This window comes from Bombina bombina, chromosome 4 (genome assembly GCF_027579735.1).
Source record: "Bombina bombina isolate aBomBom1 chromosome 4, aBomBom1.pri, whole genome shotgun sequence".
Classification (NCBI taxonomy): Eukaryota; Metazoa; Chordata; class Amphibia; order Anura; family Bombinatoridae; genus Bombina; species Bombina bombina.
This window is the reverse complement of record NC_069502.1, coordinates 1172244506-1172259381: the sequence shown is the minus strand read 5'-3', so window position 1 is coordinate 1172259381 and position 14876 is coordinate 1172244506. Positions and strand designations below refer to the sequence as shown.

At 37.9% G+C, this 14876-nt stretch overlaps 1 protein-coding gene across 1 annotated transcript in view; it reads left to right on the top strand.

Annotated features, from left to right (window-relative positions):
* Positions 1-2082: 2082 nt before the first annotated feature.
* Positions 2083-14876, top strand: part of LBH (LBH regulator of WNT signaling pathway) — a 43406-nt gene continuing 30612 nt past the window's right edge. Inside the window, exons 1-2 of the mRNA XM_053712639.1 lie at positions 2083-2251; positions 13298-13394. Of these exons, the coding sequence (XP_053568614.1) occupies positions 2226-2251; positions 13298-13394 (123 nt within the window). The 5' untranslated portion in view covers positions 2083-2225. The remainder of the gene's footprint in view (positions 2252-13297; positions 13395-14876) is intronic.

Genomic DNA, 14876 nt, shown 5'->3' with positions numbered 1-14876 from the left:
AGATGGTTGCGAAGCATTGCAGAGCCAGATTAAACCACTGAGAAGTGATTGATTGATTTACCCCTTGGCTGTCATAATCTACAGCCTGCTCAATCGATAAAGCAAAGAAATTTGAACCCCTTTGTTCATGCTGCAATTTTAACCCAGGTGTGTTAACCCATTCACTTCACTGTGCTGCCAAATTAACTGGCTATAAAAAAAGTACATTATTAACTCCTGTACTGCCATGGAATGCTACAATTATGTATGTCGTATGACTGACGCAGGTATTAACCCTTGGGCACTGGGGGCTTTAAAAGGATAGTGTAGCCTGATTAAGCTGCTGACCTGCAGTCTATTAACTCCTTGTCTGCAAGAAACAACTCAATTGAATTGCGTAGCATAATTAACCCATACACAGGTGAATTATTACATCTTGATTGCCAGAGAGGACTTTCCAGTATTGTGTAGCTGGATAAAACCTCCTTGCATTGAATTTTTAACATAATGACTGTCATATAGACTAACAAAGCGTTGTGTAGCCAGAATAACCCATTGATAAATTAACAATTTACACCTTGCCTGTCATAAAGTGATGCATCCAGTGTTTAGTCTGATCAATCTCACAAACTAGAAACGTATTAACCCCATAGCTGCCAGAGACAGTTTTATAGCATTAAAGGGACACTGAACCCACATTTTTGCGATTCAGATACAGCATGCAGTTTTAAGCAACTTTCTAATTGACTCCTATTATCACATTTTCTTCATTCTCTTCATATCTTTATTTGAAAAGCAAGAATGTAAGTTTAGATGCCGGACCATTTTTGGTGAACAACTTGGGTTGTTCTTGCTGATTGGTGGATACATTATTTCCCCAATAAACAAGTGCTGTCCAGGATCTGAATCAAAATTGGCTGGCTCCTTAGCTTAGATGCCTTCTTTTTTCAAATAAAGATAACAAGAGATAACAAAGAAAATTTGACAATAGGATTAAATTAGAAAGTTGCTTAAAATTGCATGCTCTATCTGAATCATGAAAGAAAAAAAATTTGGGTTCAGTGTCCCTTTAAGTGTACTGATTAATCTTATGTGACCCAGTAACTCCTGTGGTGCTGACGATTGCTGTAATTATTTATGTTGCACAGAAGCAAGGGCATAGTTAACCCATTAATTACTGATACGACTTCACAGTTTTGTCAATCCAGATTAAATTCGTTTTCATAAGTATTGCAATTTATTGTGCAACACAAATATCCTACAGGCAGGCGAATTATTAACCTTTTAGCTGCTCTGCATGGTACAATTCAATATCTTTTTTTATTAAAGCTTTACTAATGCAAGAAAATGGTAATAATCATAAATAAAATGTAATTATATATAATATATATTTATATATATATGCTAATTATGTGGATTCTATATTATAATCTAGTGTTTGTCATCATATTAATGTAAACAATAGATCAGCCTCATAATACTTAATACTTTCTAATCTAGCCATAAGGATCAACTATAATCCTGTTTTACACGGGAAACCATTGTTCTGAAATGTCCTTGTATAAAAGTCACCGGCAACGAGATAGGTTAAACCAAACTGCAGCCATGCAATTCACACTCAATTACAATTTCTCTTGCCAAACGTGGATCTGGGTGTGAATGAATTTCATGTGGCTAAAAATAACTGATAATAAGCTTGGGTGACAATTTCTCAGAGAAAAAAAAAATGGTGATAAAAATGCTGAGGGTGGGGAAGGAAAACAGAATCAACAAGGAGATAGTGCTTTAAACATAACAAAGGAAGCTATATGGAGAAAATAGAAAGGAAAACAAATAGAAAAGAAAAAAGATGAATAGCAGTGGATGCAGGTGACTTAAGAAGCTCTGTGGGTAGCTCTGAGCACTGATTGGCTGGGAGGGATGAGTGAGCATGAATGTACTTCCAAGTAGAAGCTAAAGCTGATTGTATCCAGGGGATGAGCTGCAAATGCAGGCCATTCATGTTTTTGCTGACGTCAACGGTGGTGGGCGCGGCAACACATAACCACTCCCCCTATGTTATAAAAGGCACTGCTCTGCTATTTGCTTGGGACAGAGCGCTAAGTGCTCAGACAGAGAGGAGTAGTGTGGGAAGGAACTTTCTTTCGTTTTGTTTGTAAAACCTTTCAAAGGCTCTATTGGCAACATTTTATTTCTAAATCTACTTTGACCAACTAGGATTTTTTTTGCCAGACTCTCTGGACTTCATGTCTGTATTTTATCCTATTCACTGGTAAGTATATTTTATTAACTACATGCTTGCCAGAGAGTTATTTAACGAAAGTTAAATAAGATTTTGCTTCTTTTTTTTCCCTTTGGGCTCACAGAGCATTAGGGATGGATACTTTTGTAACAAACGGACCTTTAGAGTTCTGTGTGGAAGGAAAGGGGGGTGGGGTTGAAGTTCTGAACAAAGGAAGTGAACTTGGAGTTGAAGAAAAAAAAAATCTATTTGCAGCTCTGTGTGAAGCCAAATGTGATCGGAAATAATAATGTACAGCAGTAACTTTGTTTAACAGGGTTTGTGGTCATTTGACAGTGACTTGCTATTAGAATAAAGAGCTCTGGTGCTCGTTAGCTGCTTCCTATTAGACGCGGTTATGCTGCATGTGTCTTGTTCCTCTATCCTCTGTACACACGATCTGATTCTTTTTTGCCCATTCTAGTGGTTACTGCCCCCCGTGTTTACTGTGCCCCCTGTATTTTCTATCTTTTGTATGTAGTGCTTGTGATGTTTGTTTACTCCTCTAATTTTAATGTAGTCACTACTTACAATTACTGCACCTACCGGTATTCACTGCCCTAGGTGGGATTACTGCCCTCTTGTGGTTACTGTTGAATGTTCACTGATTAGGGCCATTACAAGGCTTTCTTGTGATTAATATTTAGTAATTAAGATGCTGGAGTGACCTTTTTATTGTTACTGTTCCTGCAAAGTTTTGGTTACACGGTTGTATTCTTTGTGTGCACAGTGCAGTGCCCCAATAGACTGGGGTGGTAGTGTGGCACAGTGAAATGCCCCCGGAGGCTAGGGAAGTAGTGTAGCCACACACACACACACTACTGCCCTAGCGGTGCCCTGGGGGGGGGCGGCACGCAGTGTGGCGCGGTGCCCTGGGGGGGGCGGCACGCAGTGTGGCACAGTGCGGTGCCCTGGGGGGGGCGGCACGCAGTGTGGCACAGTGCGGTGCCCTGGGGGGGGGCGGCACGAAGTGTGGCACAGTGCGGTGCCCTGGGGGGGGCGGCACGCAGTGTGGCACAGTGCGGTGCCCTGGGGGGGGGGGCGGCACGCAGTGTGGCACAGTGCGGTGCCCTGGGGGGGGGGCGGCACGCAGTGTGGCACAGTGCGGTGCCCTGGGGGGGGCGGCACGAAGTGTGGCACAGTGCGGTGCCCTTGGGGGGGCGGCACGCAGTGTGGCACAGTGCGGTGCCCTTGGGGGGGCGGCACGCAGTGTGGCACAGTGCGGTGCCCTGGGGGGGGCGGCACGCAGTGTGGCACAGTGCGGTGCCCTGGGGGGGGCGGCACGCAGTGTGGCACAGTGCGGTGCCCTGGGGGGGGCGGCACGCAGTGTGGCACAGTGCGGTGCCCTGGGGGGGGGCGGCACGCAGTGTGGCACAGTGCGGTGCCCCGGGGGGCAGCGTGGCACAGTGCCCTAGAAGGCTCGGGAGCTTAGTGTGGCACAGTGCAGTTAGCTGGAAGGAAGCATTGTGCAATGCCCGGGGAGGTAGAGGGGCACAGTGCTGTGCCCTAGCAAGCTGGGGAGGTAGAGGGGCACAGTGTGGTGCCCTAGAAGGATGAGGAGGAAGCATGGTTCATTGACTGAGGCAGTGGGGCACAGTGCGGTGCCCTAGAAAGCTGGGGAGGTAGAGGGGCACAGTGCGGTACACAAGAAGGCTGGGAGGAAGCGGGCATGGTGCAGTGCCTTTGGAGGCTGGGGGAGGAAGCATGGCACAGTGAGGCCCCCTAGAAGGCTGGGGAGTAAGCGTGGCACAGTGCTGCGCCCTAGAAGGCTGGGGGGGGAGAGAGCGTGGCATAGTGCAGTGCCCTGGGGGGTAGCGGGGCACCAATCAGTGAGCTAAGACATTGTGTGTCTGGAGGTATTTGGGCACCAAGCAGTGAGCTAAGACATTGTGTGTCTGGAGGTATTTGGGCACCAAGCAGTGAGCTAGTAACTGGTGGTTATATGGAGCTCATGCAGTACTCTAGGAGCTGCAGTATCTTCATACGCATTGCGACTACTCTGTGAACCTCTTTCCTCACTCATCAGCTATTCTTGCATCTAGTGGTCCTGATGTGTGCTGGGCTTAAGTCAGTCATTCAGATTTATTTTATCTGTGCAGGTTAGTGTTGAATCTAGTCTGCACTGTGGGATATAGAATTTAGTATTTCAACTGAGATGACATAGAATCATTCATCATTCTGTGTATTTATAAAAACAAATACCTGTTTATGCATGAGTGCACCTATATATGTATATACCTATAACTTTAGGTACGTGTATATATTATATAGTATTGTGCTGCTGTGTTTTGGAGCCATATCAATTGACCTTCACACAAATATAAATGTTAGAAGTCTCCAGTCATTTCATTCAATAAACCTGGCCAAAAACAACTGGAAAATAACCATTCAGCTTCTATTCTGCTTTGTGATGAGGTCTTTACTCATCCATGTAGGCTGTATTGAGGAATCAGATTACTTTTGTCACTGCCTGTTCTGGTTTCCTTTTGGTTTACTCCCACTAATTTTGTAAGTAACATGAGGTCAGATCTTTGGAAGCTCATCTGGCAATTAAATGGTTTACACGTTTAGACAGCTCAGCTGCAAGCATTAGTCTCACGGTAAAAATGGTGACTCAGAATTCTGATTTTTGATTAGTAGATCAGGTTAAAAACAACAATCTTAATTTGCTTCAAGCATCAATATGACCTTGGGTTGAAGAAAACCTTCCAATTTAAAACATCTTTTATGTCAGTGTATAGTAGTTTAAGGACCCATGGGAATTTGTTGTCATTCATCTTTTGAAAATTAATGGGCCACTAAACCCAAAATCTTTCTTTCATGATTCAGAAAGAACATACAAATTTAAACATTACAATTTACTTCTATTTATTTTGCTTCATTTTTTAGATATCTTTATTTGAAGAAAAAGCAGTGCACATGGGTGAGCCAATCACATGAGGCTTCTATGTGCTGCAACCAATCAGCAGCTACTGAGCATATCTAGATATGCTTTCCCGCAAAGAATATCAAGAGAATAAAACAAATTAGATAATAGAAGTAAATTAGAAAGATGTGTAAAAATGCATTATCTTTCTAAATCATGAAAGAAAAAATGTGGGTATCATGGCCCTTTAATCTATTAAAACTGTTTAGTTTTTCTTGTACTGTCAGGTAACTTGTAGGCAAGTTTGCTAGTTGCCAAAATTTCACACTTCTGACTATTCGCTCTTAATAATAATGGAAAAATGTGTGGTTACTGCTGTAGACACAATTTGGCTGAAATGCCCAGTCTTCACTCCTATAGGAATTGAGTGCATTAAACCCATTTTGTTTTATTATTCAGAGAGAACACAATTTTAAACATTCCAATTTTCTTTTATTTAATTTGCTTCATTCTTTAGATGACCTTTTTTTGAAGAACTAGCAATGCACATGGGTGAACCAATTGCACAAGGCATCTATCTGCAGCCACCAATCAGCAGCTTCTGCGCCTCTCTAGATATGCTTTTCAGCAAAGGATATCAAGAGAATGAAGCAAACTAGATAATAGAAGTAAATTAGAAAGTTTTTTAAAATTGCATGCTTTTTCTAAATCATGAGAATTTTTTGTCATGTCCCTTTAACCTGCTCTTTGGACGATGAGTGATAACCACAGTAATTCACCTTTATTTATTTTTTGCCCTCATCATAGCCATATTTAGCTTGAACATGATACATTAAGGTTAGTTCATTCATACATTTGGTGCGTTGTGTTTACGTCAGATGGTCAAGAGTGTTTAAGCATTACATTTGCAGCCTGACTTCAAAGGAGCCATTAGTGTATATTTTAGTCTTCTACTTGGCTGCATATTCTGTATGGGTTAATGTAGATTAAGTGTGTAAATGGAACTAGTTTGGGTAGGATCTTTTATTTCAAAATTTTTTCCTGGTTTTTTTTCCCCAGCTCTGATATTGATAAATGAGTAAGAGAAGGTCTCAAATAACTACTTTAACTCTAATGTCTCTAGCAACATTAATATGCCCATACTATGGCACAAATAGAATGCTCCTACATAAAGGGACAGTCTGGCCAAAATTAAACTTGTGATTAAGATAGGGCATGTTATTTTAAACAGCTTTCCAATTTACGTTTTAGACTGTCCCTTTAAAGGGACACAGAACCTAAATGTTTTCATTCGTGATTGACAGGGCATGTACTTTTAAGCAACTTTCTAATTTACTCCTATTATCAATTGTTCTTCGTTCTCTTGCTATCTTTATTTCAAAAAGCGAAGGAGCCATTTTTTTGGTTCAGATCCTGGACAGCACTTGTTTATTGGGCCGGCATCTAAACTTACATTCTTGCTTTTCAAATAAAGATAGCAAGAGAATGAATTTTTTTTTAATAGGAGTAAATTAGAAAGTTTCTTAAAATTGCATGCTCTATCAGAATCACGAAAGAAAAAAATTGGGTTCAGTGTCCCTTTAAGCTTCTCATTCTAACATTGAACAGAGAGAAGAGTGGCACTTCAGGAAAAGCTGTTTTGAATGCTAAAAATAAATCAAAAAGCTTAACCTGTTGAGACAGATCTGTCTATTTTCTATTGTAGCTGATACATCTTTAGTCTCAATTTTAAGGATGGGGCATATGATTCCTGACAATTAGTTTTAGCTAGAGCGAATGGGCTTCATGCACCTAATTGTCACAAAATCAGAGGGTGAATGTTTCAGATTTGGATGCCATAAAGATATTAAAGGGACATTAAACACTAAACAAATGTTAGAATGATGCAGTCAGAGAAAATATTAGTCTGAGAATAACGTTGATGTATTTTATAAAGTTTTATTAACTGATTAAATATTGACAAAATGCTATAAAACAACGGGAGCTGCCATGTTGGGATAGTTATAAATAGGTTACTAGTGTGCAGCCAATAGCGCTGTAATAAGTGTTCTGCGCTTCCATTTCTAACAGGAACTAAAAAGCTCACAATTTCACAATGGAATTACAGGAAAAGGGGAGAAAATAATGAAAGTATATTGCAGAGTTTTTTTATATATGGTTAAACACTTTGAGATGGTAATATAAAATGATAAATGTCCCTTTAACTCACTTTAGAAGGCTGTTCTGCATATAGATACCATGGCTCTATTGCTGCCAGGGTTTGGCCATGTACTAGATAACATTGCAGAGATGGTAAGTGCTTTTGCATGATTTATATAAGCACAGTGCTCCTCTCTATAGAGGGACCACAGTGCTCATTCTGCACCCAGACACCTTTGAAAAGTTTTTGCAAAGACTTTAATAGTTTAGAGCAAGGTTGAAGATTTGCCCAGCTGTGCTTTATAGCCAACACTGGGGCAGAGGGAAAATTACTTAATGCAATAAGTAAATCTGCTGAAGGAATAGTGAGCCATAAAGAAAAATCTCTAATCTGGTTGCCATAGAAAAAAAATACTCAATAGAAAATATTATCCACTATCACGCACTGTTACTTAACACTTTGTTAAATGGTGTGTATCATTTATAGCCTTGACTTTTTAAACCCCCGGTTTAGAGGAAAAGTGCATCTCCAGCCTTTGGTATCCAGTTGCTAAAAGGCCTCCCTTAAGTACTGTTAAAGTAACCACATGTAAAACTTTTATTTATGGTCCTTAAAGGGACATTAAACCCATTTTTTTTCTGTCATTATTCAGATAGAGAATTCAATTTTAAACATTCCAATTTACTTCTATTTAATTAGCTTTATTCTTTAGATATCCTTTGTTGAAGAAATAACAATGCACATGGGTGAGCCAATCACACAAGGCATCTGTGCAGCCACCAATCAGCAGCTTCTGAGACTATCTAGATATGCTTTTCAGCAAAGAATATCAAGAGAATGAAGCAAAATTAGAAAGTTGTTTAAAATGACATGCTCTTTCTAAATCATGCAAGAAATAAAATTGGGTTTCATTTTCCGTTATGGACATGCACTGACCAGCCTTTGACTGAAAATGGATGCATCTTACATTACTTCACTTCCCTGCTGGTGCCAGGACTCTACCATCCTTAATGATGGAGAAAAAAAATTCATGCATTTGAAAAAATAAAATCACAATTAAACATCTTAAGCAGTTTTCAAGTAAAAAAATATTTTTGACAAAAGCAATTTCCGTTTTATTAAAAACAAAGTTGGAAAATAATTCTGCAGTATTGCCTTTTATTGGCTTACCACTCGGAACAAGTCCTTCACGGGTATGATGGGTTTAATCAACTAAGAACTAGAGCGCTTCAGTCAAATGCCCTATTTAGTATTAAAGGGACACTGTACCCAATTTTTTTCTTTCGTGATTCAGAGCATGCAATTTTAAGCAACTTTCTAATTTACTCCTATTATTTTTTCTTCGTTCTCTTGCTATCGTTATTTGAAAAAGAAGGCATCCAAGCTTTTTTGGTTTCAGTACTCTGGACAGCACTTTTTTATTGGTGGATGAATTTATCCACCAATCAGCAAGGACAACCCAGGTTGTTCACCAAAAATGGGCCGGGATCTAAACTTACATTCTTGCATTTCAAATAAAGATACCAAGAGAATGAAGAAAATTGGATAATAGGAGTAAATTAGAAAGTTGCTTACAATTTCATGCTCAATCTGAATCATGAAAGAAAAATTTTGGGTACAGTGTCCCTTTAAGAAATTGGAAACAAATTGAATGAATCTAAAGTGCCACTTAAAGGGATATGAAATCCAAAAATGATTGTTTCAGAGCAGAGTTTTAAAGTTTCTAATTTACATCCGTTATCAAATTTGCTCCATGATATTCTTATTTGAAGAGATACCTAGGTAGCATCTGGAGCGCTATATGGCAGGAAATAGAGCTGCCATCTAGTGCTCTTGCAAATGGATAACATTCTTTCAAAACTGCTGCCATATAGTGCTCTAGAAATGGGCTGGCTCCTAAGCTTATGTCCCTGCTTTTCAGCAAAAGATATTGATAATAGAAGTAAACTAGAAAGTTACTAAAAATTGCTTTATCTGCATCATGAAATAAAACATTTTTGGGTTTCGTATCCCTTTAATTTAAATGTATTATCCTTGTTTGCAAGTAGTGAACCTGTCGGCCTTCAATCGCCACTTGTGATGCTTCATTGTATGGCGAAATAGAACGTTGCGCAACCAATTGCATATCAATCGCCCCGCATGAGCAAGCGTCAGGGTGGTAAAGAAAGTGTGAGCTTGCTACACATAGCCGAAAAGCTGTGCACGCAGCGTATTACATTTACCCCTTAGACTTGTCATTTCCTTGCCAGTTCTAAATATTCTTGGCAAGTCAATATTTTCTGACCATGGTAAATGAAGTGTAAACTGGTTTTCCATTGAAAGGTATAGGACATTCAGTCTAATTTCCAAAAGTGTTAGGAAATGCAATTATCTGGAAAAAGCAAAAATGGATCAAGCTTAAAGCCTTGAGAGACTAGTTTTGATGATTATTTTTCATATATATTGTAAATTTGTGCTTACTGTATAAAATTAGACTATTAATCACTTATACTCAAATTATTTGAAACTGAGGATCCATCAGGAAAACTGAGTCAGCCAGGTAGTTTTAGGAGCCAGACACTGGTGTTCAAAAATGTGTGTATGTTTACATATAAGTAACCTTTTAGTAGCTCTGTCTTACACATTATATTGATTTATTTATATACTTATAACTATTCTTTAGATATGTTTAGTCTTTGCTGCTAAAGCACCAAGTAGCTTAATCCATTTAACCCATCTGAGTAACTAACTACATGTTACCAGATGATCACACAGCCCCCAATACTAAAATATACTTAAAGGACCAGTAAATACAGTATTTACATAATTAACAAATGCATGATAACAAGACAATGCAATAGCACTTACTCTGAACTTCAAATGTGTAATGTATTTTTTTTCTAACAAATTTCAATGTTATGTATTTCCACTCCCCTTGTAACATGTGACAGCCATCAGCCAATCACAAATGCATATACATATATTCTGTATATTCTTTCACATGCTCAGTAGGAGCTGGTGACTAAAAAAGGGTAAACATAAGAGTGTGCAAATGTTTTTTTTTAATGGAAGTAAATTGGAAAGTTGTTTAAAATTGCATGCTATATCTGAATCATGAAAGTTTAATTTGACCTGTGTCCCTTTAAATCAGGGCTTGACTGTTGTACCTAACACCATTCACTGGTTCTTACAAAAGAAATGACAATAGACTAAACAAAACTACAGTAAAAGGGCCATATTGTAAAGAATTGTATGAATGGTCGTTTATAGACTAAAGTAAAATATATAAAAAAATAAATTAATGGGGAGAAAAGTTAACAAAAGGACATGAAACTAATTTTTCTTTCATGATTCAGAGAGCATTTTTAAACAGCTTAAAATTTTTCTATTACCAATTTTGCTTCATTCTCTGTTTCCTTGAAAGAGCAGCAATGCGCTACTACGAGCTTGCTGAGTACATCGGAATGCCAATAAGAGGTATATTTGAGCAGCCACCTATCGGCTACCAATGTTTTCTTCAACAAATGATACTAAAAGAATAAAGCAAATTAAATAGAAGTCAATTGTAAAGCTGTTTAAAATATGTTCTATCCGACTAACAATTTTAGTTTCATGTCAGTTTAAAAGGATAGTAAATTCAATATTAAACTTTCATGACTGGGTGCCTGCCATTTTAAACTTCTGTTAAATTTGCTTTCTCTTGGTATCCATTTTTATAGAGCATAACGAGAGAGGCTCAGGAGCAATGCACTACACATTGGTGAGCCAATAAGATGCATGTGTACTATCACCTGATCCCTCCCGATACTGTGCCGCTGCTCTTGATACTAAGAGTAAAGCAAATTTGATAACTAAATTGGGAAATTGGTTAATAGCTTGCTTTGTTTAAAATCGCTTGCTCTGAGTCAAAAAAGTTGATTTTAACTGGACTGTTCTTTTAAGGAAAGACTAATAGGCTGATCTTAGCTATGAAGAGCAAATTGCAACAAAAAGAACTGGTCAAGTGCTTCAGCATATCCAACTGTTCTTTACTATGTACTCCCCTTGTACTTCTCACGTTCTGTAATTCCTCACATTCCTGCCATGTCTGTAAGGTTTGTAAAAGTTTTAACTCTTCAGAAGAAAGTTATAGATTATTTGTCTGATTTGTTAAAATGAAATCCCCTAAATCAATTTGTTAAAGGTATACAATTTTAATTTGCATGATTCAGACATAGCATGTAATTTTAAGACTTAAAGGGCCATAATACCCAAATGTTTAAACGCTTGAAAGTGATGCAGTATAGCTGTAAAAAACTGACTAGAAAATCTCCTGAACATCTCTATGTAAAAAAGAAAGATATTTTACCTCAAGTTTCTCAGTAGCCACATCCCATTGTAAAGGATTTCTAAGCAGCATATTAGTGTGTCTGTCCTGGGACAGCTTAGGGGATGAGCCTCGTGCACTCTCATATTTCCCTATTCAGCTTACTATGAAATCTCATGAGTTGAGTCAAATCTCATGAGATCACAGTAAAAAGAGTTCATGACCTCAGCACTGCTGATGCTGATTGGCTGCTGTTCATTTCTTCATTTTCTTAATTTATTTTTTACCTGCAGCTGGGAGAAGCTGAGTAACTTTTTACACAGAACTTACTCTGCTGAGCTGAGGAGATTGGGAGGTAAAATATCTTCCTTTTTTACATAGAGATGCTCAGGTGATATTTTCCTGTCAGCTTTTTAGTTATGCTGCATCAGTTTCAAGTGATTTAGCATATGAGTATTATGTCCCTTTAAATTCATGTCTTTTTTCAAATGTACTTTGTTAAAATACTTGTGATTGCTGGCTACACACTTGTCATTTGCTCAGCAGATGTTTTCAGCTAGCTCTTAGTAATGCATTGTTGCCCCTTGAGCAAAGGATCCCAAGAGAATGTAGCAAATTTTATAATAGAGGGAAATAAAGTTGTTAAATATATGCATTACCTGAATTGGATTTCATGTATTCATTGGAATTTTTTAAATAGGTAAAATTCTGATAGGTCTAAACACCACATTAAAGGGACAGTCTAGTCAAAATTAAGCATTCATGATTCAGATAGGACATGCAATTATAAACAACTTTCCAATTTACACTTAGCCTCAAATTTGCTTTGTTATTTGTATTCTTTGTTGAAAGCTAAACCTAGGTAGGCTGATAAGTTAATGTATAAGCCCTTGCAGGCCACCTTATTTCAGTGCATTTTGAGTTTATCTAAAACTAGACAGCACTAGTTTGTTATATAGATATCACTGTACACTTTTGATTTACCTAGGAGTCAGCACTGATTGGCTAAAATGCAAATCTGTCAAAATAAACTAAGGTGCAGTCTGCAAAGGCTTAGATACAAGGTAATCAGATGTAAAAAGTATATGAATATATCTGTTGGTTATGGAAAACTGGGGAATGGGTAATAAAGGATTATCTATCTTTTTAAAGAATAAACATTCTTGAGTAGACTTTCCCTTTAAGATATTTCCAGGAATCTCCTAAAATTGTACATCTGTACATTTTGTACCATTGCAATGCGATGAAATTAGATGAAACTTTAATTTTAAAAAAAAAAAACTGCCCCTCTTAATGACCATGATTGAGAGTCAAGTCAAAATTAAACTTTCATTGTTCAGAGCATGCAATTTTAAACAACTTTCCAATTTACTTCCATTAAAAAAGTGCAGTCTTTTTATATTTAAACTTTAAGTCACCAGCTCCTACTGAGCATGTGCAAGAATTCACAGAATAAGCGTATATGCATTTGTGATTGGCTGATGGCTGTCGCATGGTACAGCCATCAGTAACTTAAAATTGTCAGAAAAAAAATCTATTCATTTGAACTTCAGACTAAGTGCTATTGCATTTGTTGATTATGCAAATCTACTGAGTTGACTGGTCCTTTAAGATGTGCGACTTTTCCTGTTTACAGATCATGCTAATGTCCCCTGTAAGAGTATTTTTTTTACAAAGCTTCACAAATTGTTTAGGTGTTGCTGTGTGATTTGACTGTTACATACAACTGTAGCTTTTTCTTTTCAGCTCTGATTACCTGAGATCTGTTGAGATGACAGAAGTGATAATGAGCTCTCAGCCTATGGATGAGATCGGATTAAGCCCACGCAAAGACTCCTATCAGGTACGTTACACTAGAGAACACACTTGATAGTTTGCTTTGGGCAAAGAACATAAATGATCAGTTGTCAAATTATCCGGTTAACAGAATTACAATTAGTATATCTTTTTCTTGGCTAAATCAATGGACCTTTGACGTCACGAGTGGCTGTTTACCCTACTCGTATTAGGATGTCCAAATCTGAGATTTTGAGAATAAAACTTTCTTTTGTATGACACGGGAAGATCAAGTAAATTTGCATTGTGAACCTTTTATTTTCCATTTGTTGGAATGGAAAAATAATGGAGGACCATAGTGACGCATACAGTCCATCTAGATTATCATGTCAAAGTCAAACGGCCATCTTCCTAGTCCAGTTGCTTAGTCTATGGGCCACATTCACTAGCAAGTGATATGTGAAATATCTCCCTATTCCCCCACCATAGACAACCGCAATCTTTATATCAACATTGATAGCGATAAAATCTCATTAAAGAGCTGGGTTCAACTATATGTGGGAAAAAACCCAATGATCACTCTGCTCTGTCCTCCCTGAAGCCGCTCATACTGCAATATAGATTTGGTAATATACTTAAACTTGAAACGCAACATTTTAATAAATCTTAAAGGGATATGAAAGCCCAATTGTTTGTTTTGGGATTCAGAGTATACAATTAAAGAAAAAGTTTGTGTGTTATTACCAAATTTGCTTAATTCTCATGGTTTTCTTTGTAGGTGATACCTAGGTAGCTGTCTGGAGCACTACATAGCAGGATATAGTGCTGCTATCTAGTGCTCTTGCATAACTTGCCATATAGTGCTCTGAGTTTACAACTCTGCTTTTCAATAAGTTACCATGGGAACAAAGACAGTTTTGATGTTTGAAGTAACTTAGTTTAAAATCGAATGCTCTTCTAGCATGAAAAACATTTTGGGTTTCATGTCCCTTTAAATGATTAAATTTATATAAAAAACAAATTCAATACTTTAATTTTCTTTGTTGCTTTTGCTGTAGCGTATCTTAAACTGTGCTAATCTCACATGCCCTACAGAGGCTGCAGCTCTAATTCTGTTTCCAAACTATGCTGCCTAATGTTGGCGCATACGCAGTGATTTGTTACATCAGTGCACAAATTCATTTACAGCTTTCCCTTAAAGGGACAGTCAAGTCCAAAATAAACTTTCATGATTCAGATAGAGAATGTAATTTTAAACAATTTTCCTATTTACTTTTATCACCAATTTTGCTTTGTTCTCTTGGTATTCTTAGTTGAAAGCTAAACCTAGGCGGTTCATATGCTAATTTCTAAGCCCTTGAAGGCCGCCTCTTCTCTCAGGGCATGTTGACAGTTTTTCACCACTAGAGGGTGTTAGTTCACGTTTATCATATATATATAACACTGTGCTTACTCACGTGGAGTTCCAGTGAGCAAGCTCTGATTGGCTAAAATGGATGTCTGTCAAAAGTGCTGAAATAAGGGGGCAGTTTGCAGAGGCTCAGATACA